Source organism: Phascolarctos cinereus, unplaced genomic scaffold, assembly GCF_003287225.1.
Source record: "Phascolarctos cinereus isolate Bilbo 61053 unplaced genomic scaffold, phaCin_HiC Scaffold_726;HRSCAF=1367, whole genome shotgun sequence".
Lineage (NCBI taxonomy): Eukaryota > Metazoa > Chordata > Mammalia > Diprotodontia > Phascolarctidae > Phascolarctos > Phascolarctos cinereus.
This window is the reverse complement of record NW_027556098.1, coordinates 265,030,881-265,055,668: the sequence shown is the minus strand read 5'-3', so window position 1 is coordinate 265,055,668 and position 24,788 is coordinate 265,030,881. Positions and strand designations below refer to the sequence as shown.

General features: G+C 44.3%; 1 protein-coding gene across 1 annotated transcript in view; it reads right to left on the bottom strand.

Moving 5' to 3' along the window:
• IGSF9B (immunoglobulin superfamily member 9B) overlaps window positions 1–24,788 on the bottom strand; it is a 74,640-nt gene that overhangs the window by 38,034 nt on the left and 11,818 nt on the right. The window contains exons 2-7 of the mRNA XM_078147096.1: window positions 22,219–22,416; window positions 18,783–18,929; window positions 8,106–8,257; window positions 5,674–5,791; window positions 3,764–3,905; window positions 3,161–3,306 (exon numbers count right to left, since the gene is read on the bottom strand). Coding sequence (XP_078003222.1) covers window positions 3,161–3,306; window positions 3,764–3,905; window positions 5,674–5,791; window positions 8,106–8,257; window positions 18,783–18,929; window positions 22,219–22,416 — 903 coding nt within the window. The remainder of the gene's footprint in view (window positions 1–3,160; window positions 3,307–3,763; window positions 3,906–5,673; window positions 5,792–8,105; window positions 8,258–18,782; window positions 18,930–22,218; window positions 22,417–24,788) is intronic.

Below are 24,788 nucleotides of genomic sequence, written 5' to 3'. Positions count from 1 at the left end.
ATCTCCAGATCCCATTCCTAACATCACGGTTTCACACCACACCACCACCACCACCACCACCACCAATCCAATCTGGCTTTCTAAGGTGTGAGCCATTCCCCAAGACAGTCAGCAAGAAACAGATTTTGCCACCAGCGACAACAATATGGCAGAGCTTTTGTTGCCTGTCTTGTGACGGGGACTTGCACAAGTCAAAAGGAAGGAATTAATCCTCATTAGTCATTATTCTCTTCCCTTTTCACAGTCCCAGCTTGCCAGAGGGGGGAGAAGGTAATGACAATAAGCCACTGAATCATTGCCTACTAGCATGCTGAGTTATCATCCACCTCACAGGACTCACAGAGGCAGAGAATCTCAGAGTGAGAAGAGTCCTCAAAAGCCATCTGAGCCAGAAGCTTCTCCATAGCATCTGCAGCAAGTGGGTCACCCAACCTTCACTTGAAAGCCTTGAGTGAGGTTTAACTACCTCCCAAAGCAGTCCATTCCACTTCTGGATAGCTCTAATTGTTAGCAAGTCTTTTCTTACATAGAGTTAAATTCTGTCTCCCTCTGCCCTCGATGTTTTAGTTCTACCCTCTGGAGCCATGTAGTTTATTCTTCTTCCATATGAGGGCTTTTCAAATACTTGAAGGTAGTTATTGTACTCAGCCTTTTTCCCCAGCTCCTCTCCAAAGAAGCTGCAGCGTGAGCAGCTGCCACACCCATGTAAAACCATCCTGGCAGACAGGCTAACCCAGGTTGAGGGTAATTGACGGCACTCAAATCCATCAGTGAGTTAGGAAGATGTCTAACCCAAGCATGTGACAACTTCTCCCCTCCCCCCATGGGGAGATGAGAACAATTTGTTCCAAGGGCATGGCCAAAGCAGAGCTTGGTCATCCGCTGCACCCCAAGACATGCCCAGTCATCCTGACTGGTGTCTTCACTGGACTTTGATGACTCTAGAAGAGACAGTGAGGCTGATGACTTTGTGCAACTCTACCTCTCTTAAATCCAATTCATGCAGGAGTGAAGACATAACCCCCATGACGTCATTGGTCCTCTTTGAGAGCAAAGGACAAACAACAGCAACTACTCTAAGCCAAACAGGGTTCTATTTCCTTTACCCATTCTCAAGTAGCATGATCTTGAGGCCATTCTCCATCATAATGACCTTTTTTTTGTGGGCCCTCTAGCTTATCAATGCCCTTCCTAACATATAGTCAGTCAATAAATGCTTATTAAGCACTTACGACAAGCCAAGCATTGTGCTAAGTGCTAGGGATACAAAGAAAGGTGAAAAGAGGCCCTGACCTCAGGAAGCTCACATTCTAATCAGAGAGACAACAAATGTGATGCCAGGAATTGAAGGCAATAGACCAATTGTGATCTGACCGTGGCAGAGTATGGTGAGACTATAGAGCTAACTGCCTGGGGAGTCAAGAACATCTGGGTTTGGGGCAGCTAGGTAGCACAGTAAATAGAGCACCGGCCCTGGATTCAGGAGAACCTGAGTTCAAATCAGGCCTCAGACACATAACGCTTACTAACCATGTGACCCTGGGCAAGTCACTTAAACCCATTGCCCAGCAAAAAAAAAAAAAAAAAGAAATACCTGGGTTTAAATCCTGCTTGACCTTGGGAAAGTCACTTAACCTCATTGGACCTCATTCTCCTCATTTGTAAAATGGAGAAGTTAATATGGATTGAGTCTGAGGGCATTTCTAGTTCTCTATGACCTAACTTCCTCATTAAGGACACTAGGCCTCTCTTTATCACACTGTTGATTCATTGAGCTTTCAGTCCACTAAAAATCCTACATCTTTTTCAGACAAACTACCATCTAGATGTACCTTCCTAATTTCCTACTCATGGAAAAGGTTTTATGAACCCAAATTTAATACTTTATATTTAATCCAATTAAATTTCTATTTATTGGATTTAGCCCAAAGTTCAGAACTGTCAAGATCTTTCTAGATACTGATTATCATCCAGCTTGCTGGCCGTGACTCCCAACTTTGTCTCATCTGTGAAGTTTTGGAGCATGTCATCTATATCCAAGTCATTGATGAAAAAAAAAATACTGAACAGCAACACTAGACTGTTCTGGCCTGGGAGAGGGGGAGCAGCTCATGGCCTAGATACAAACAGCCTAGGGGAAAAAACAGAGAGGAGCTGAGGTAGATTCATCTTTGGGAAGATTTTTCTCCCCTCACCACCCTACTTTCTGGCTTAAGGAAATCTTAGTTGACAGTCATGGGTAAAACAAAGGACATGGTTGGCAGAAGGTAATAAAGAGATGTCCTAAGTTCTGATCCTACACTCCCTCAGAGACCTGAGGCCAAACCTTCTGTAAGAAGCATCAAAATGGCAACATGTTCAAGGTGGAGAGGTGCCAGTTGGCACACAATTCCAGGGAAGTTGTCTCAATGCCAGCAAGGCCTAGGTTGTGGGCTGGAGTGGAGTGGGGCCTTGTTTCTCCTTAAGTCCTTCTCAGGTTTGGCCATTATCCAGCCAGGTTCCTGGGGAAGCTCACCCAGCACTAGGAAAAGGCTCATCTCAATGAAAAGTGGTAAGTAAAGTACCAAGGACAGTCCTAATTGGCTCTGGAATCACGAAGACCTGGGTTCAAATCCTTCGTGATCTTGGGAAAGTCCATCTATGAGGTTGCCTCTCACTTGAGTGAAGGACTCCAGTGTAAGGAGAGATCAGGGACAGTTTACCTCTCCTTGAGTTCTGATTTCTCAGTTCTTGACCTGCCTTATCATTCCTACATAAGATTCCAATTTGATCCCTGATAACTTTTCAAGTCACTCACCTCTCAAGTGAGCACTCAGTTTTCTCATCTGTAAAATGAGAGGCTAGAGGCAACTAGGTGATATAGTGGATAGAGCACCGACCTTGAAGTCAGGAGGCCCTGAGTTCAAATCCGGCCTCAGACCAAACACTTGACACTTACTAGCTATGTGACCCTGGGCAAGTCACTCAACCCCAACTGCCTAAAAAAAATAAAATAAAATAAAATGAGAGGCTAGACTCTAAAGCTATAATCCTATGATCCTTCTGACCTCAGGTCTGACTGTCATCTATCACCAAAACATCCACAAAATCCCTGGGCAGAAAGAAACCCAGTCATCCTTTTTACCCCGACCTCAGCTCCCCTTCTTCCACCTCTACTCACACTGCACTGTCAGGTAAGCTGAGGCTGAGGGGGAACGGCCCAGACTGTTGCTAGGGACACAGGTATACTTTCCCGCATCCTCTGGCTTCACCCGGAAGATGATCAATGTTCCATCAATTAGGATTCGTACTCTGAGCTTTAGGTCACTGTGGGACATGTAGGGAAGCAAAGAAAGATGGGAACCTTGTTAGAACATAGAGTTTGTGGAGCCTCCATGTGACCCAGAAAAGAGTTATAGTGACCCTGTCCTAGCAAGCATGAACAAGAAACCTAGGACCATCCCATAGCATGGAATACAAGGCATCTTAAAATAGATGCTCTTTCAACTCTAGTAAGGCTTCTCTGCTCCCCCCAGCATAAGACACTGGACATCCCCACCTCTTGTTTCAGCTCACAGGGATGGTAGTACCCACCCCTCAATATCAGAGTCTCTCTGAGTAAAAGAATGAAGAATAGCCAAAGCTCCCAGGACACTGCCAGGCAGACTCGACATGGGGACCCTAGTGATTCACTACCTAGGGGATAACCCTTGTATGAGTAAATAGAGTGGGCAGGCCAGGGAGGCAGGCAGGGACAGTGGCAATGCCAGTCAGGTACACTCACTTCTGGAAGTAGACGTTTTCATCCTGCCAGTACCAGGTGTAGGTTAGGTTGCCGGGATACGCCTCAGCCCGGCAGGTGAGCAATGCATCCTGGGATATGTTGACAGTGATGTTCTCTGGAGGGGAAACAATGAAGGGAGGTCCTATGGGAGTAGAAGAAACAAACAATTACTTCACCTTCAGGGAGAGACCGAGGGACAGAGGCTACAGAGGAAGCCCAGCTCCTCAGGAAAGGCTATCCTGAGCTCTATGAGAGACTGATGTCCTATACCCAAGGGACAGAATCCCACAGTTTGATGGTTGCCACGGAGATTCTGGAAGATGCTTCTGTATGGTTAGGCTCTTACTCCCTCACCAGGTCTCAGAGAAAGGAAAGGGCTCAGGAAGCATCCTGGAGACTACCCCAATTACTCCAACCCCAATGACTCAGTCCCAAATAGACTATTTTTTTTTCACCAGTAGGCAGTCTCTATTGCACCAATCTGCCTGGCATGTAGTAAGCACTTAATAAATGCATGCTGACTTGACTTGACAACCATCTGCATCTCAGTCCCCTTCTGGACAGTCCCTCCTCCCCAGCTGAGCCCTTAGAGTCAGAGGAGAGGGCTGGGAAAGAGAAAAAGCACTCTTTAAAACTGGAGCAAGGAATAAGCTTGCTTCTGGAAGACTAAGAAGCTTTTGCTTCTCTTCAACCAGCTGTTCAGTGGGGGGGGGGGGCGGGAGCAAAATTAAAAAGAAGGAGGTGGGGAGAAAAATCAGAGAGAAGAAAGCCCATCAAACTCCAGCCTAGCCAAGTCCCTGCCTGACCTTCCTACTTTCAGTAAGCACAAAGACCTCAGTCAGTTAGCTGACTTTCTCCTCCCCAGAGAAGGGGGACACGTTCATCAGAGATGCAAAGGGACCTCCAACCCTTCTCCGCAGATCAATATTGTATCTCCCAGGAGATCCGCTCTAAGACATGAAGCAGGAAGAGAAGCAGCCTTGGTAGTTCCTTTCACCCAGTCCCAGGTCTGCTGTGGCAGCACAGACCGTGGTGGCAGACAGGGGCATTTAATGAGGATAAGATGAGAACTGTCCTGACCCTCCACTTCTACCCCTGCCCCCCCCACACACACACCCCTCTTGGACAATCAATCAACAAGCATTTTTAAGTGTCTACTGTGTGCCAGGCGCCCTACTGGGGTGCCCTCAGTCCCTGTTCAGGAAGAAACAGAAAATTCTAGTCCTGACTCTGCAGACTCCGGCTGGGCCAAATGCCCTTAATGTTATTTAAATGTCTGGGGTTTGGATCAAATTCCTATCTTTATTTATTGACATCATCACTAATGGATGGCCTGAAGGAGGTCTCCTCTCCTGGGGAGGGACTCTGTTATCCATAGACTAAGACAGAGATGCAGCAAAGACTTTCCTTCCATGCATGAGGCACAGTAGAGAGAGCACTGGGATGATCTGAGTTCAAATCCCACCTCAGACACTTATGAGCTATGTAACCTTGGGCAAGTCGTTTAATCTCTGTTTTGCCTCCATCTTATCATCTGTAAAATGGGGATAATAATAAAATCTACCTCCCAGGGTTGTTGTGAGGATCTAATGAGATAACAATTGTAAAGCACTTAGCATAGTGCCTGGCACATAGTAAGCACTATGGAATATGTTAGTTGTTATTGTTATTATGATTATTATTACTATACCTATATGATACCCACAGGGGTCTGAGGCTGGCATACTGCCCTATATGTCACTATGAGTGTTCTGACTAGGGGTCCAGGTATCCTCTGCCCAGCTCATCCTGAGTCATATACCTACCACCACCCCTCCACCCTGGCCTTTCTACTCATGTTCTAGCTAGTATTTACCCTGGGGGTGACCAAGAAGAAGATATGGGAAAATATCTACAAAAATATCTCTTACCTTGGACAAGCAGGTGGGTGGTATGGACAGCTTCTCCTTGTATGCTATATGCTCGACAGGTGTAAGCACCTCTGTCATCCCGACTGACAGATGTCACTGTCAGGCTCCCATCACTCACCTGAAGGAGGGAAAGGGGAAAGGGAGAAAGAACAGACAGAGTTTAGAATCTGCCCATAGAGAGACCACAGCATCAGCTGGCTACAGTTTGGGCGGTCCCAGGGTGACATGAGGGGCAGCTAGCTGATGCAATGCACAGAGCACCAGGCCTGGAGTCAGGAAGACTCATCTTTCTGAGTTCAAACCCAGCCTCAAACACTTACTAGCTGTGTGACCCTGGACAAGTCACTTCACCCTGTTTGCCTCAGTTTCCTCATCCGTAAAATGAGATAGAGAAGGAAATGGCAAACCACTCCCAGTATCTCTGCCAAGAAAACCCCAAATAGGGACACAAAGAGTAGGGCATGACTGAAATTACTGAACAACAACAAAGGGTGACAGTCATGGCATTCTAGTCTTAGAGCCAAGGGAGCCAGATTCAAATCTACTCCCCAGTACTTAATAACTGTGCAACCTTGAGCAAATTATTTAACCTTCCTGAGCCTCAGTATCCACATCTGTAAATGGGTTTAGTAATATTTTCAATTAGTTCACAAAGTTGTTGTAAGTAAAGGGAATAGAGATATAAGCTAATCCTGGTATTTTATTAGAATAGGAAACAGCAGGGTGAGGAAATTCCCTCTAACGACGTAAATCATCTCCTTTTCTGCAACTTATACTCAGAGAGTTATGTAAAACATTTTGAGGTCAAGTGACATGCCCAGTGTCACACAGCCAGACATGTCTGATATGGAACTTGAACTCAAGTCTTCCTGGCTTTGATGGCAGCTCCCAGCCCTCTGTGCCACACTGCCCCTGTAATTCCTATAGAAGTTTTAAAGCATTATCTGTGAACATGAGTTATTGTTGTGGGCCAGAGTAGCAAGTTTCCTTATTTCTCCTTACTCTCCAGAGCTGCCCTCCACTTTCTTCTATGAAAACCATTATTCCTCCTCTACCTTTACAACCCAGCTTAAAATCCCCCTCCTCCAGGAACCTTCTCTGACTGACCATCTCTTTAATCTGCATATTCTCCAGCAGCTACACCTAAATTGGGCAGAACAAGAGACTGTCTCTGAGAGCAAAATACATAGGGAAACAGGGCAGCTAGGTGGTGCAGTGGATAGAGCGCTGGCCCTGGAGTCAGGAGGATCTGAGTTCAAATCTGGCCTCAGACATGTGCTAGCTGTGTGACCCTGTATAAGTCACTTAACCCTCAATTGCCTACAAAAAAATACATAGGAAAACACAGAGCAGGCAGGCTGACTTCAACTTGGCCAACTTGGATCTCTGATAAAATGAGATTTGAAAAGTATTTATAGTGGGAAAATCCCATTAGGACAGGATTTGTATTTTTTCCTCAGGACATGGGCAGTAGATCTTTGATGACTCATGGATAGGCCAATTATATTAAGGATGTAAACCAATCATTGATTGTTCTTCCCAGGGAAGGGTGTGTCAGAAGGGGAAGAGAAAGGGATGTATGAGTCTGAGAGAAAGAAGAGCCTGGAAAGAGGCCTGCCTGATGGAAAGAGGACAGCTATCCTAGATTATGTCCATCCAAAATGGTTACTGCCTGTCCTGGGGTCCCATGGCTGAGTCCCAGAGATAATTCAAAACACAGAAAGTTAGCCTATAAAAATTAGAAAGGTTTTACTAGTTATGTAAACTTAAGGTACTCTTGAGAATTTTGTTCATATGTGTGTGTGTGTATGTACATATAATATACATATATTATGTATGTGTACATACACACAGAGGGAGAGAAAGAACCATGTATAGTGGTATATGGATATGTATGGCACATATATTTATATAATAAATGAATTATAAATTCATGAACTTATATAAATTTACATAATAAATAAAGAGAAGTTTTTATTCCTCCTTTGTGAATATGAAATTTGGAGAAAGAGATCCTGGGTTCAAATTACAGTTCTGTTGCTTATTATCTGTGACTTTGAGCAATTCATTTCACTTTCAGATGCCTCAGTTTCCTTCTCTGTAAAATAAGGGGGATGGATGAGATGATCTCTAAGGTCCCTTTCAGCTCTAAATCCTAAAATCCTTTGATAAGTCAAAATTCTAGCTAAAATCAATTGTAACTTGGGGTTTAGGACAGACACAGAGGGACAAATTTCAAAGTCTAGGGATAGTTGCTGAGAAGTCTGAAGTACAGTGAGATGCTTTGAGCTCAGAACTAGGCTGATTGAGTCCTTGAATGAAAGACTGCAAGGTTACACACTCAGACACAGAATGAGTCGGATGATTGTTGGTTCACTGTGGTAAAAGAGCTGCGGTTTCATGTAGCTGTCAACCCAGAAGTTACCACTTACCTGGAATTTCCCACTGGCCCCAAGGAGGGTCCCTTCCTTGAGCCAAGTGACAATGGGCTTTGGGTTCCCAAAGGCTGTGCAAGTCAAGGTGATGCTGCCACCTTCCTTAGCCTCGATGTACTGAGGGGGTGTCTCCGTGAAGGTAGGGGGTGCTGAAAGGGAGACAAAGGAAGGAGGGACAAAATGAGATACACTTGCAGAGTCCTTCCAACCCCATGCCATGAGAGAAGCTTAGCACAGATCATGATTCCTGTCCATAATTATATAAAGAATCATAGATCCAAAACTGGAAAGGCCTTGGCAGCCATCTAGTCTAACTCCTCATTTTACAGATGAGTAAACTAAGTCCTAAGGATATGAAATGTCTTGTCCAAAGTCAAGGTAATAAGCACCCAGACTACTACGACATGCTTTATTCAGATGTCGCATATAATCAAAAGCCTTTTCCCCTATAATAATGAATAGCTAATACTTGCATAGTGCTTTAAGATTTGCAAAGGGTTTTATGTATATTATCATATTTGATCTTCCAAAATGCAGTAAAGTCAGCCAGGTGGCGCAGTGGACAGAGTGCAGGCCCTGAAGTCAGGGGGACTCATCTTCCTGAATTCAAATCAGGCCTCAGGTGCTTACTAGCTGTGTGACCCTGGGCAAGTCACTTAACCCTGTTTGCCTCAGTTTCCTCATCTATAGAATGTCTGGAGGGGAAGGAAATGCCAAGAAAATCTCAAATTAGGTTATGGAGGGTCAGACATGATTAAAGTGACTGAATGACAACAAAAATGCATTTTAGAAATAAAGAAGTTGAGGTTGAGAAAAGGTAAGTGACATATACGTCCAAGGTCACAGAGCAGAGGCAGGATTCAAATTCAGCTACCTCTCTAAAACTGAATCTCATAATATGTACATATTCATAACTAGGGATAGTCTGGCAAATGTTTAACAACCAGCTTTCTGGGGAAGGAAAATGTCTGCGTTATTAACATTTTCTCCATCACCTTCTTGAGGCAGCTAAGCAATGCAGAAGAAAGAGCGCTGGGCCTGGAGTCAGAAAGAGCTAAGTGAACATCTAGCCTCAGACACTTACTAGCCGGATGACCCTGGGCACATCAGTTTCCTCAACTGTAAAATGCGGATAATAATAACATCTACTTCCCAGGGTTATTGTGAAAATCAAATGAGAAAACATTTGTAAATCATTTACATGCATTTTAATGTATGTACTTACATATATTAAATGCCTACTATGTCTAACACATAGTAGGCATTTAATAAATGCTTGTTCTCTCTCCCTTCCCTTGTCTGAACAAACATCAAAACAATAAATCAAGCCCTGATGTATACTGTTTATTGATGTCTGAGGTATAAGTGATCACACTGAAAATTTAATGATCGGCTCTCCTAAGCTGGTATAAGCTGACTCCAGCCACCCCTCTCACCCACACCCACCCCCTAGATATCCCTAGATCAATGATACCCTCACACTTCCAATCTGGAAGGCCCTGAAACAGATCTCCATCTCCTTAAAGCACAGGTGAGGGGCTACGTTCCAACCATGGTGTTCAAAAGACAACACATGTCTCTTTCCCTCTCTAGCTGCCACCACAGAGGTAGAGACTCCACTGTCTAAGATGACCCTTTGCCCCTTACAAATTCTCTGATCGCTCCAGATCCTGCTCTCAGTATCCCCTCCTCCTCCTTTACTTTTCAATTTTGATGAAAACTCCATCCTGTTTGGATAATCCCGCTTTTGAGAGACTCAGTCTCATTTGCCTGAGCTGCTTGAAACAGTAATCCAGTCAATCGCAAACCATTAGGCTATCTGACCAGCCCCTTTCTGAGGAGATCTGCATAGCCGCCACCCCTGACTAGCAGCCCCAAGGGAATGGTGCTTGGGCCACATTTCTCCAGCTACTGAACTTGCCAACAAGAAAAAGTTGGCCCCACGGGTAGCCAACCACGTGGCACCAGTTTGGGACAAACTCATAAAAGTCAAGACCACAGTGCCTAAAATCAGGATCCACTAGGCCCAGAGACCTCTACTAGGCATCCTCTGAAGCTGTTCCCTGGACATCTATGATAACATTCTTTCCTCATTGGCCTTCCATAGGTAGAGAATATGTTCTCATGCACATTCAATCAAACAACAAGCATTTATTAGACATCCTGCTTTGTGCTAGGTCCTGGGGAATCAAAGTTGAAAATAAAGCAGGCACTGATCTGAAAGAGTTTAGTGGGGAGAGGGACTACATCTGTGACTTCACTAGCATAAGGAACCCCCAAAGGAGGAAACTCCCTCTTCTAACAGACACCAGTTGGCTCCTCTGCCACACAAAGTCTTAAGAGTTGCCTAGGGCAGCAAGAGGCTAAGTGACTTGCACACAGTCAGGATGTGTCAGAGATAGAAAATGAGCTCACATCTTCCTGGCTCTAAGGCCTGCCCCTCTATCCATTATGCAACACTGCCTCTTAAGGACTTGAAATTCTGTCTACACTCACAACTGTGTAAGCAAAGTCAAAGGACATAGTTTCCAGTTCTTCTTTAGGTCTCAAAGCACCTGCCACAATGCTGGGTAAACAGGAAGCACTTAATTAGTGCTCTCCTTCAACCTTCATAGCCAATAAGCCGCCAGGCCACTTCAATGCTACATCTATGGTATGTCTCTGATTTATCACCTTCTCTCTAGTCACATCACTGTTACCTAGTTCAGACCCTTATCACCCCTTTCCTGGACTATTGCAATAGCTTCCTATTTGGACCCTGCCTCTAGGTCAGGGGTGGGAACATGCAGCCTCAAGGCCACATATGGCCCTATGTGGCCCTCTAGGTCCTCAAGTGCGGCCCTTCGACTGAAGCCAAACTTCACAGAGCAAACAGAAGTTTAGATTCAGTCAAAAGGCTGCACTTGAGGACCTAGAGGGACACATGTGACCTCAAAGCCGCAGATTCCCCACTCCTGCTCTAGGCTCTCCCGTCTCTAGTCCATTCTTCATACAGGCCAAATACATAGTTCTAAAGCACAATCTAACCATGTTACCATGTTACTCCCCTACTTCAGTGGTTCCCTATCACCTTCTAGTGATCTGCTTGGCACTGAAAGTCCTTCACAGTCTGTCTCCAGCCCATCTGTCTTCGCAGACTGATTTCACATTCCTCTCCATCCTGCGCCCTTTGCCATCATTGCTGTTACGTCTCCATGAACTCCATCTCCCACCTCCTTTACTTTGCACAGGCTGCCCTCCATGTCTAGAGTACCTCCCACCTACCCCTTCTTCCCTTTTGCCTCTTAGAATCCCAGGCTCGGGGGATGGAGCCAAGATGACAGCATGAAAGCAGTGACTTGCTTGAGCTCTCCCCCAAACCCCTCCAAATACCCATAAGAAAATGGCTCTAAACAAATTCTAAAGCAGCAGAACCCACAAAAAGAAAGAGTAAAACAAATTTCCAGCCCAAGACAGCCTGGATGGTTGATCAGAAAGGCATATCGTGCTGGGCGGGTAGAAGAGTGCAGTTCGGCATGGGCGCGCAAGCCGCAGCAAACCTGGAGCAGGCCTCAGAGGACCAAATCACAGGCAGCTGTGGTGCCTTCCAAACTCCTCAATCCACAAACCCCAAAGACAACTTAGAAGGTCAGTGGAAAAGATCTTTTTTTGCGGTGAGAGAAGAGCTAGGTCAGAGCAAGTTCCAGAGTGCAGAGCGTGGGTGCCGGGGCGGTGGCTGTGTCCTGAGCTTCTGGCCCACAGACTGAGGGGGAATCAAGTGGCTGATCAGAGGGGACTGCAGGGATCTCTTTGCTGGTGTTGTGACAGGCATCTCTTGCTTTGCCCATGCTTGGATCTGGGTCACAGTTCTGGGTGGTGGTCCTGGGGTGAGGAGGAGCACTGGCACGGTGGAGCTTGTAGTGGCGGTGGAGAGGAAACCCTCCTCACAGTTCCAAGAGAGAAAAGACTGCTTGTGGCTGATCACTCAAAGACCAGAGCTCAGGCTAGGAAAAGAGTAAACACCTCGACCCTTATCACACCACCTTGGAAGAACTGAAAATTTACAGGTCCCTAGAAGTATCTCTGAAAACAGCTATACAAACCCCTGAAACTTGGGACAGTACATTCTCCACATTGGAAGCAGACTTTTACCTTAACAAAGAGTTTAAAACTCAAGTAGTTGGCTGGGATCATGAGCAAACCTCACAAAAAGAGTCAGACTACATTATCTTACTTTGGTGACAAAGAAGATCAAAACACACAACCAGAAGAAGACAACAAAGTCAAAGCTCCCACATCCAAAGCCTCCAAGAAAAATATGAATCTGTCCCAGGCCTTGAAAGAGCTCAAAAGGGATTTTGAGAAGCAAGTAAGAGAAGTAGAGGAAAAACTGGGAAGAGAAATGAAAGTGATGCAAGAAAATCATGAAAAACAAGTCAACAGCTTGCTAAAGGAGACCCAAAAAAATACTGAAGAAAATAACACCTTAAAAAACAGCCTAACCCAAATGGCAAAAGAGATCCAAAAAGCCAATGAGAAGAATGCCCTAAAAAGCAAAATTGGCCAAATGGAAAAGGAATTCCAAAAGCTTATCGAAGAAAATACTTCCTTAAAAATTAGAATAGAGCAATTGGAAGATAGTGACTTTATGAGAAATCACGACACAGTAGAACAAATCCAAAGAATGAAAAATTAGAAAACAATGTGAAATATCTCATTGGAAAAACAAGTGACCTGGAAAATAGATCCAGGAGAGAGAATTTAAAAATTATTGGACTATCTGAAAGTCATGATCAAAAAAAGAGCCTAGACATCATCTTTCAAGAAATTATCAAAAGGACCCACATGTACAAAAATATTCATAGCAGCTCTTTTTGTGGTGGCAAAGAATTGGAAATTGAGAGGATGCCCATCAATTGGGGAATGACTGAGCAAGTTGTGGTATATGAATGTAATGGAATACTATTGTGCTATAAGAAATGATGAACAGGCTGACTTCAGAAAAACCTGGAAAGACTTATATGGTCTGATGCTGAGTGAAGTGAGCAGAACCAAGAGGACTTTGTACACAATAACAGCCATGTTATGCAATGACTCAGAATGTTAAACTGAACCCTTTTCAGCATTACAAGGATCTAAGACATCTCCAGAGGCCTCGGGATGGAAAATGCTGTCCACATCCAAAGAACTATGGAAATCAAATCGCTATCACTTATTTTTACCTTCTGTTGAGTTTTGTTTCATCTTTCTGATGGTTCCTCCTATTGGTTTTAATTTTGACTTACAACTTCACTAATGTGAAAATATGTTTAATGGGTATGTAAATGTAAAGCCTATATCAGATTGTGTGCCATCTTGGGGAGGGTGGGGGGGAGGAAAAGGGAGAAAAATTTTCAACTCAAAAGCACGTGGAAAAAAAATGAAAAAAGAAAAAGAAAAGAAATTATCAAGGAAAAGTGCCCTGATATTTTAGAACCAGAGAAGCAAAACAGAAATTGAAAGCATCCACCAATCTCCCCCTGAAAGAGATCCCCAAAGGAAAACTCCTAGGAATATTGTAGCCAAATTCCAGAGTTCCCAGGTCAAGGAGAAAATATTGCAAGCAGCCAGAAAGAAACAATTCAAGTATGGTGGAAACACAATCAGGATAACACAAGATTTAGCAGCTTCTACATTAAGGGACCACAGGGCATGGAATATAATATTCCGGAGGGCAAAGAAGATAGGATTACAACCAAGAATCACCTACCCGGTAAAACTTGAGTATAATCCTTCAGGGGAAAAAATGGATATTCAGTGAAATAGAGGACTTTCAAGCATTCTTGATGAAAAGACCAGAGCTGAATAGAAAATTTGACTTTCAAATACAAGACTCAAGTGGAACATGAAGAGGTAAACAGGAAAGAGAAATCATAAGAGACTTATTAAGGCTGAACTGTTTACATTCCTGCATGGAAAGATGATATTTATAACTCATGAGATCTTTGTCAGTATTGACAAAGTAGGGGGAGGGGAAAAATTATATGTATAATAGATAGATAGATAGATAGATAGATAGATAGATAGATAGATAGATAGAGGTCACAGGGTGAGTTGAAGATGAAGGGGTGATATCTGGAGAATAAAATTAAGGGGTGAAAGGATTATACTAGTAGGAGAAAGGGAGAGGTAGAATGGGGTTCTTACAGTGGAAGGGAAACAGGGTAAGATGAGAAAAATGAGGGAATCTTATTCTCATAGGATTTGGCTTAAGGAGGGAATAACACACACATTCAATTGGGTATAGAAATCTGTCTTACCCTACAGGAAAATAGAGGAGGAAGGGGACAAGAGAGCAGGGAGGTGATAGAGAGAAGGGCAGTTTGGGAAAGGGGTAATCAGAAGGAAGTACTTCTGAGGAGGGACAGGGTCAAAAGAAAGAATAGAATAAATGGGGGGGGCAGGATAGGATTAAGGGAAAAAGAGTTAGTTTTTCACAACATGTCTACTATGGAAATGTTTTGCATAACTGCACATGTATGGCCTGTATTGACTTGCTTGCCTTTTCAATGAGAGTGGATGGGGTGGAGGAAGGGAGAAAATTTGGAACCCAAAGTTTCAAAAACACATGTTTAATAAAAAAAAAAAAAAGAATCCCAGGCTCCTTTCAAAACTCAGCTCAGGGGCCACCTCCTACATGAGGCCTTTTCTGATTATCACTCCTCTCCCCACACACACACCCCAGTTGTTGGTCTATCTACACAAACACACACACACACACACACACACACACCACACACACCAGTTGTCAATAGTCTCCATACATACATGTACACACATATACACATACACACACACACAATTTTTTATATTTACTTTGTATCATCTTTGTACATCTTAGTAGGACATAATGTCCTTAAGGAAAAGTTTTCTTTCATTTTTGCCTTTGTATTCCCAGTGCCTGCCACAATACCTTGCATACAGTAAATACTTAATAAATGCTAGTTGAAATAAGCTGAACTGGGCCACATTTTTACATGAGAAAACAATCCTTGTTTAATATTTAAGAATATATCTAGTATTAATGAAAAAAATTATCCCATCTTTTAGAAGTGGGACCCATGCAGTCTAATTCCCAGGTCCCCAAGTGAGCCTCAGCATTTCTGCCCTTTGAAATACAACTACAGCATCTATTACTTCTAGTGGCAGGCTCAAAAGAAAGATAATAAATTAAATTATGTCCTGAAGTGACAAATTAATTACTAATTATACAATTACTTTATTATTTAGGTGCTAATCAGAAAAGTACTTTGAGCAATTTCCAGTTTTCAGGAAAATAATGGTTTGACTCTCGATTATTTACTGAATTAGGTACTACTTTGGCAGATGCATTTCCTGGCTTAATTCTTTTTCTACAAGTGCCCTATAATTAATAGTGCAGGTTAGTAATAGGTTGGCCTCTCTTGGAAGTAATTCACAGACCTAAAACAAGGCTGAGGCTTTTCAGGTATTTTATGACTGATAAAGAAATAATTGGGTTTGTTTCCGACCAGCTGGTCTTCAAAGAAAATGCCAAAGGAGAATGAATCTGTCGTTGTAATTTTTCACTGGCCTTTCATTTTAGAAAAATGATTTCCATCAAAGAATACCTTTTGTCAGATAAGCTAGTTTTTTCAATTGGAATACAGGGGTTTGGAAATTTCTCCTTGAATCACGGGAAGGAGTAGAAGAGAAGAGTCTTCAGGGGCTGAGGTGGTCATAGCCAGCTCCCTGTTTTCAGGTAGGATGGTTGTTTATTGCCTCACCTTGAGAGATACTTATTCTGTTCCTCTAGGTAGAGTGTAAGCTGTCTTCAAGCACTAATGGTATTTCACTACTCTATGTCTTCCATAGTAGTGAGCACATGGCCATGAATATGGCTAATATTAGTCAACCAATTGGCTCCAAAAGACCTACCAGGAAAGAAATTGATATCTCCTCTGTCTCTTCCAATCAGAAAGTCCTTCACTGAGTCTAACCTAACACTCATTTTTCCTTTTACAATTTCATTCTATTTTTTCCTTGCTTTACTTAGGGGAAGGGAACAAGAGTCAACAAATTTAAAGGCAGTTAAGGAAGCATGGTATAGTCAAGGTTCATCAAGCAGAGGCTCATCACAAAATCATAAATTATAAGTGGAAGGAACCTGGAGATCATTCTAGACCAGGGGTGGGGAGCCTGTGGCCTGGAGGCCACGTGTGGCCTTCTAGGTCCTCAGGTGTGGCTCTTTGACTGAATCCAAACTTCACAGAACAAATCCAACGTGTTTTGAGGTTGGTATGTATGAGTAATAAGTAATTTATTCTCTAAATACTACATTCACCATGCTAAAATACGCTGGGTAAGTAAAACTTACATTAAAATTATTTACATGTTTTCTTTTATCTACAATAACATAACATTTCAATTTTATAGCCCACCTACTGAAACTCTCAAGCCACCAAAATATAACAAAGAACCTGACAGAACTCCTCATGTAGACCCATCCTCTCATTTTACAAATGAGGAAACTGAGGACAAGAAAAATCAAGTGACTTGTCCAAAGTGACACAAGTAGTAAATAATATGTAAGTTCCAGCAGAATATAAACACTTCGAGGACAAGAGCTGTTTCATTATTGTCTTTGCATTTCCTATGCCTTGCATGAAAAAGATAATAAATGTTTATTTGTGGAATTGAAGTCACAAAATGGGGATTTCAATCAATCAACACTTATTAAGCACCTACTATGCGTCAGGCACTATACTAAGAGCTGGATTTGAACCCAGATGTTCCAATTTTGAGTACAGTGAGTTTCCACTATAACACACTACCTTATAACACAGTACCTATAGTCTAATGTAATCTCCTGGAAGGCAGGGGCCATTTCAGTTTTGTCTTTGCGTTGCCAACACCTAATACTGTACCTGGCACATAGTAGGTGCTTAATAAATAAATATATATATTATCTAATATAATATATGCAAACGATTAATATAATATGATATTATATAATAATAAATGCTTGCTTGCATGATTGATTGCAAAGCACTAGACTGGACACTGTTGAAGGGAGGATACAAAAGAAACCGAAAAAATCCAGCCCCAGCCTTTAAGGAGTATTTATGATCTAACTGGGAAGAGATGTTGCACATAGCAGATGAAATGGCTTTAGTACTCTTGGCATTGGCATACATTATATGATTCTTTTAGTAGCAGATTTACCTTCCTAATTATGTTTTGCTTGAGCTAATATTAAAATGAATTTTCATTCCCTGAACACACAGCAGCTGGTAGCAGGGGGAGATGACTCAAGAGCATGTTGAGTGCCAGGGGAAGCCTGGCTCAGATTTAAAATTTGCCGCGAATCAGGCACATGTGAGTAACTGAGAACCTCATGTAATTAGTGCTAGAGGCTGGCATCAAGATGCCTGGATCAAGTTGTCATCTTTGACTGCAGGATTAACTCCCTAGAGGTTGGTCCGCTAAACTAGAGACTTAGATTCACCCCTGCTTCAACCTGGCCAGAGCGCTGGGACTCAAAGTGCTTAGAGCTGACATGCCCCTAGAAAGAGCAACCTGTAAGATGCCCACAGTCACCATTCTTCACAGGACACTCCTAACCTAAACCTCAAATCACATCACAGTCCCAGGAGCTCCTCCCACCTATAGTCAGTGCCCAGATCTCCAAGGATCAGTAAAGTATGCACAGGACCTGTCCCCATAGTCCAAGAGTAAAGCATCCTCTTTCTAGCTCAATCAAGGCAACTCCTCTCAAGAGGAGATTTTTCTCTATCTCTCTCTGTCTCTCTATCTCTCCCCCTTCCTTTCCCTCTCTCTCCCTCTCTTCCTCTTCTCTAGTCCCTCCCTCCCCACCTTCCTCCTTCTCTGTCTCTGTCTCTCTCTGTCTCTGTCTCTCTCTCTCTCTCTCTCTCTCTCTCTCTCTCTCTCTCTCACACACACACACACACACACACACACACACACACACACACACACACACGCAAATACAATCCTTGTCAGCTTCATATCCACAAACCTATCTCACGACTTACCCTGGGAAAAATGGTGAAATAAATGAAGTTTCTCTCCTGCACCCCTAGTCATCCCTTTCTGCACTTCTCTTGAGTGAGTTTAATGATGAGTAAGTTTCTCCTTTAGTTTACTGAGGACACTAGGCGTCTGGGGAATGAGTAAAGTACAACTGATTGCTGACAAACATTTACACTTTAACATGGGATCAAAACCTTGAACTCCAGGAATAAAGTTTTTTAAATTTCAGGCATCAGACAGCAAAAGGTAATTCCTGGAGGCCCTGATGTCTTGCTACATAGGGGGTTGCTTACTTTATCTATACAGAACAATAGTCTTAGCATCTCATTTCTATAACAACCAGACACCCCAAGAGAGACCTCACCCCAGCTCCAAAATCCCATACCCTTGGTTCCCAAGGTATAATACTTATCATGAATTGGGGAGAGTAGGCAGTGAGGCCAAGTAGGCCTAGACTAGATTGGCACATAGACCTCCCCAAAAGGAATCAGGGATTGTGGGGGAGGGCCAAAATAAAGAAGCCACAAGAGAGGGAGAAAGGAGAAAAAAGAAGGATCCACCTGCAGTGTTTGAAGCAAAACCACTGAAGACAGTATCCCTGAACTGATCAGTGGGGGAACGGGGGAAGGGATATCAGATATTTACCATTGATGGTGAGATGCACCCAGCTGCCATTGTGGAAGGTGTCGTATTGTTGGTCCAGCATGAGCACTTTGCACTCGTACCAGCCCTGGTCTTCTGAGCGTACCTGCTCCAGCCGAAGGGATGCCTTATCGTGAAGACTGGCCCGGCCTGAACGGAGTATAGAAGAAGGGGAGGTCTCTCAGACATCATTAGGTAAAGGCAGTCATATCATGGGCCCAGCTTGTAATTTCCCACCCCCACCCCCACCTGCTAAGATACAGGAAGGAGAGAATGGGAAACCCATCTCTCATTCCATGCCAAGAAATGGGAAACCCTATGCCAAGGCCCCCAACACAGACACCACCAACAGCAGATGGTGGCGGGTGGAGAAAGAAGTAAAAAAAAAAACTCCAGGCATCCCGCCCCCACCCTAGACCCATGCTGGCCTAGCCCCAGACTTCAGGGGGAAGTCATCATTCAAGATGCTTGGCAGAGAAAGGGGCCTTGGTTCCCTAGACTACATCCCCACTCTTTCCCAGAGTTCCAAGGGGCAAGGAAAGGCTTGACAGATGCAGAACAGAAATTTGGAAGAAATATGAAAGAAAAAACTAAGACAGAAAGAAACAAACAGGCAGGATTGAGGGGGTCCCAGCCCAGCAATCTATGATGGAATTTAGAACTGCAATCTATGATAGAATTTAGAACTTTTGATCATTTATTATCAGGAAACTGAGGCCTGAAGAGTTTAGATGATTTTCCCAAGAAAATCATCACAGAGGTAGTAGCCAGAATTCAAATTCAGATCTTTTGATTCCATTGCTGTCTTTACTATGGCATACTGTCTCTCTTTTCTGCCAGCCCATCTCAGTCCAAAGGACTTTGCTATGCCCCCATAACCTCCCATTTCTGCCTGGGTTCCATAATAGAGAGAAGAAATGTCACTGGTTGGATGCTAAGGTCCCATTCCCAGCCTTGCCACCTTTTCTAACTCTACAAAAGCAAGGGTGCTCGATGATGAAAGTATCTATGTATATGAGTGCAGATAGGTATAGTTACTGAACTCAGAGCAAAGAGAAGAGAGGGGAGCTAAGCAGAGGCCCCATTGGGAGGTCCAGTTTTCCCTCAGAAGCTTTTCTCTCTCTACTGCCTTGGACTCCTTTTCCTGATAGCAGGGATATACTAGCTGGACAGGAGCAGTCTAGCTGTCTCACCCTGTCCTGGGCCACTAAAATGACACAACGGTGCCCACGCTTTCTGGTCTCCATTTCTGCCACCATCAAATCCATCCCTCAACTCCAGGGCTACCCCATAGCTTATTCTGCTTCCTTCCCCTGCCTCCTTGCCAGCTAATACTGTCACCTGGGATAGGGGCTGCTGCTCTACAGAGGTTCCTATGGAATAAACAGAGACAAAAGTCAGGGGGAACTGGAAAAAGTGGAATACTCAGGGAAAGGCTTTGGAATTTAGGATGCAGAAGTCAAAAATCCAGAAGACTGTAGCCAGGCAAACTCTTCTCTTATTCCACTAGCCTCCTTTCCTCCAAACTCCCCAAAATGCACGAGCATACACACACGCACACACACAAATAGCCCTGGCAGGCGGGTGGCTGACTGGCAATGAGTCACAGACAGGGAGGCCACTGCTGGCAGGAATAATTGCAGAGCAAGATGAAAATGGGGCCAGGAGGAGTGGAAGATGTATCAGGAGGGGCTTCAAGAGGAAGCCCAGGCCTCTGCCAACAGCTCTGATGATGCAGGGTGGTACAGACAGAGGGGGCTGTTTTGTTTGTCCTTTGTTCTCAAAGAGGACCATGCCATCAGAAAGGTGATGCCATGACTTGCAAGTGAATTGGATTTAAGCAAGGCTGGGCTGTGCAAAGTCATCAGCCTCACTCTCTCCTCTGAAGCAATCTGGGTCCAATGGCAAGATATAGATCAAGACAACTGGATATGGCCCCAGATGCAGTGGGAGACCTTGGCCTTTTTAAACTAAGGTCTTACCCACATCTCAGTTTGACTGAGGCAATGTCCATTCAGTGATTAAGGCCAGGTAAGAAATAAGGCAAAGAATGGCCTCTTTTACCTAGTGCAAAAAAAGAAAAAATCCGTCTGGGAGGAGAAGACCCTCAGAGTTTCTGGCCAAAATTTACACTCACTCTGACTCATCAGAGTCCAAAGAGTGAGCAAATGAGGCTTGGGCCAGGACCTACTGTTGGCCAATCAATAAGAGCCATAGTGATTTGGGTTTAAAGCATGGTCCTTAAAAAAAGAAATTTAGCCCATAAACCCCAAGATATCTTTCGAGGTTTCAGCTATCAAAATTTATATTCCTTCGGGCAGAGCACCCGAAGGTAGGAGGACAGTAAACAAACAGTAGACTCACTGGCACATACACACACACACACACACACACACACACACACACACACACACACACACACACACACACACACACGCACACGCACTCACGCACGCACGCACGCGCGCTCCAGAAAGAAGAGAGGCTCCACCTTCTGAACCCAGGGGGAGGGAGTGGGTGAGGCTAGACAGGACTAATTCTACAGCTGCTGTAAAGCCACCTGGAATTGAAGCGGAGGAGTTCCATCAAAAGGGTCCTTTCTGACTCAACTTCCTCCCTACATAGAAACTGACTCCTACTCCACTGCCCCGCCTCAGCTCTGTCCCTCTGTGTCACATCTGCCTTTTGCTATCAGTCTCCCTTCTTTCCCTTTCTCTCCCTCCCCACCTCCAGTCCTTATTGTTTCTCCATCTCTCCATCCAGTATCCAAAGGCTGTTCTTGGCAGAAGGACAATGTCATATCCCCAGCATCTGTAGCTCACCCCCCTCCTGCCTCCATTCCCATTCCCTCCCTCCTATTCAATTAAAACCAACCAGAGCCAACAGGGAGGAAAGAGACAGACACAAAAATACATTGAGACAAAAAGCAGGACAAGAATAAATAGAAACCAACATGGAGAGAAAAAGACAGGACAAGAAGGAACTTCAGACAGGCATTGGATTCTAAGCTCCTTGAGGCAGGGACTATCTTTTGCCTCTTTTTGTATCCTCAGTGTTTAGAAGGCACAGCACCTAGAACATAGTAAGCACTTAATAAATGCTTATTGGCTGACTCCTGAGAGCTGAGGAGGCCAGGGAGCTGTCAGAGGCTTTTGAGGATACAAAAAGAGGCAAAAGACAGTTTCTGCCCCCAGTGAGCTCACAATCTAATAGGAGAGACGACAAATAAATATGTACAAACAAGCTACATATCAGATAAATAGGAAATAATTAACAGAGGAAAAGCAGCAGAATTAAGAGGGGCTGGAAAAGGCTTCCCGTGAAAGATGGCACTTTAGCTGGGATTCAAAGGCAGGTCCCTCAGCAAGTTGGTGGTAACTTTGGGATTTGAACCAAGGTACAAGGGACACCATGAACACCACCACCACCCCAACCTTACCTGCATACTCAGGATCCACGTGAGGGGGATAGTAGCCAAACTTGATGAATATGGGGATGGGAACCCCAAACTTGAACCATTCGACCACGTAGGGGGGAGGTTGTCCCGTCACAGGGTGGATCACATCGCATCTCAGAATAACGCCCTCGCCAGCCCTTGCAGTCACAAACTCAGGCTCCTCCCGAAGGCCGTGGGCACCTAGTAGCCACAGTATAGTTTAAATAGGTAATGAGGGTAGGAAAGAGGTATCCACTCCCAGAGACAGGCTCCCATCTCTTCTTCACTTGTCTGTACTGACTGTCCCTCATGCTCAGAATGCTCTGTTCCCTCAGTCCCATCTCTGGATTCCCTTGGTTTTCTTCAGAACTTAGCTCAAATCCCAACTTCTACAAATCTTTTCTTGTCCCCCAGAAGCTAATGCCTTCCCCTCTCAGACTGACTTGATCTAGTCTGTATGTATCTTATATGTACTTAGTTATTTACATGTTGTTTTCCTTAGTAGAATGTAAACTCCTGGAGGACAGGGGCTGTTTTTGCCTTTCTTTGCATCCCCAGCACCTACTTAGCACAGTGTTTGGCACACAGCCAGTTTTAATCAATGCTGACTGACTGACAGATCCTCTCACCTCCCTAACATACCCTCATCCAAGACCACTCACCTCAGAAACAGTCTTCCTGGCCCCAAAGGGTTAACTCCCACTCCTCAGAAATATCTTATCTTCCAAGAAGGGATAGACCACCATCCCTGACTTGATCTCCATTCACCAGACTATCATTCCTTCCCCAGAAGACTAGAACACAGGAATACCCTATTCCACAGTAGAGCACCACCTTTTGCAAAGGATTTCCTCCATCCCCCAGATCTATTAATCCTGATGGCTGCATCTTCCCTCTGCCTGAGGAAACCCTAAAACATCCCAGCCTTGGGAGGAAGGGGAGGGAGAGATGATGGAGCTAAAGAAAGAGTAGCTCACTAAAAGCCAGAATTTCCCTCTCAGGATAAAGTGCATTGGGGTCATAAGCACCTCTCTGCCCTGTCTGCCCTACTCTCCATAAGACACACACACACACACACACACACACACACACACACACACACACACACACACACACAAAAGGACTCCCGCCCCCTCTCTGTGGAGCCCCCTTGCCAGCTGTAGCTAGCTATTATACACACACATTTCCATCTAAGGCTCCACAATCAGAGTTTAGAACCAAAACTGCAGACACAACCACCCTCCCACCCTCATCTGGGCACTGACAGATGCTAGCACCAAAAAAAGAGGGGGGAGACTCTGGGAAGCACTAGGGGAATCCCTGACAAAGCAGAGGCGGTTTGGGGCACCACTGGTGAAATAAGCTAATTGGCCAGTCTCTCCCCTGCCCACCCCCACTCCCTCCATTCCTTTCTGGCTGCCGCAGAATGGGGAGGGCTGGTTGGTGGGAGGGACCTCACTGTCATCTGATCATCCAGTTTCTAATCCAGAGGTTCTTAACCTTTTTGTGTCATGGAGTCCTTTGGCATTCTGGTGAAATCTATGAACCCCTCTCAGATGTTTTCAGATGCATACAATACACAAAGGAAACTAATTACATTTAATGTTTTAAATTTCCATTCAAGTTCATAATCTAAGAATCTATCCTTGACCATTGGTGATTTACCAGGCACCATCACTGGGATGGCAGAGAAATGGAAAGGGGAGAGAGATTTATGGGGCTAACTTCACTATACCTTATTGTTCTACTGGTAGAAATAATTATTTCAATGCTGAAGGGAAATTAAGCAATCATCTGAATTCTTAGACCCCCTAACTATGGCTGGTTATAGAGTGAGGCAGCCCTTATTCAAAGAGCTAGGGGACAAATACTCTTATGTACCCCCCTCACCAAGACAGAAAAAGCAAAAGAATTCAATTAACCCATGCACTACCAAACTACCACAGATTCCTGCTACTCCACCATACTCTCCCCAATCCCTCAAGCAAGGCTAAAATCTTTTTAACACCTCCATTCCCACTGCCCTCTAAAAAAAAATACCTCTTCTTTCATTCTAAACTTCCTTCTAGCAAGGTCACAAGGTCACCTTGTTCAGTGGAGGTCCTTATAAGAGAGGGGGAAATGAAGAAGTCCCTCCCCAAATGCTACTAGCTCCCCATCACTAGTCCAAATTGCTCACATCTCCACAAGCTTCAACCTTACCATGCTAACATTGCCTTAGCACCCCAAGATTATCACCCACCCACCCCCAACTCTTATGAAGGAAGAAGCAGAAGAAGTATGGGGCTTCTCGCTGTACTAGGCTAGCAGCCCCAAAATATTAGCTGCTTGACCCTTTGCTATATGAGTGCTGCCTCCCTCTGCTCCCCCCTCCCATCCTACTCCCACTGCAGTTGTGGGGCCTGGTGCTGAGCAGGGAGCCCAGGAGGAGAGCAGCATCCTGACTCTCTGCAACTTGCTGAAGGAGGAGGAGGCAAACCCTTCTTGAAGCTGATTGGCTGCAGGTGACATCACTGTTTTCTAGAGAAGGAGCTAAGATCACTGGATATTTTTGGAGCAGAGCACAGCACTGC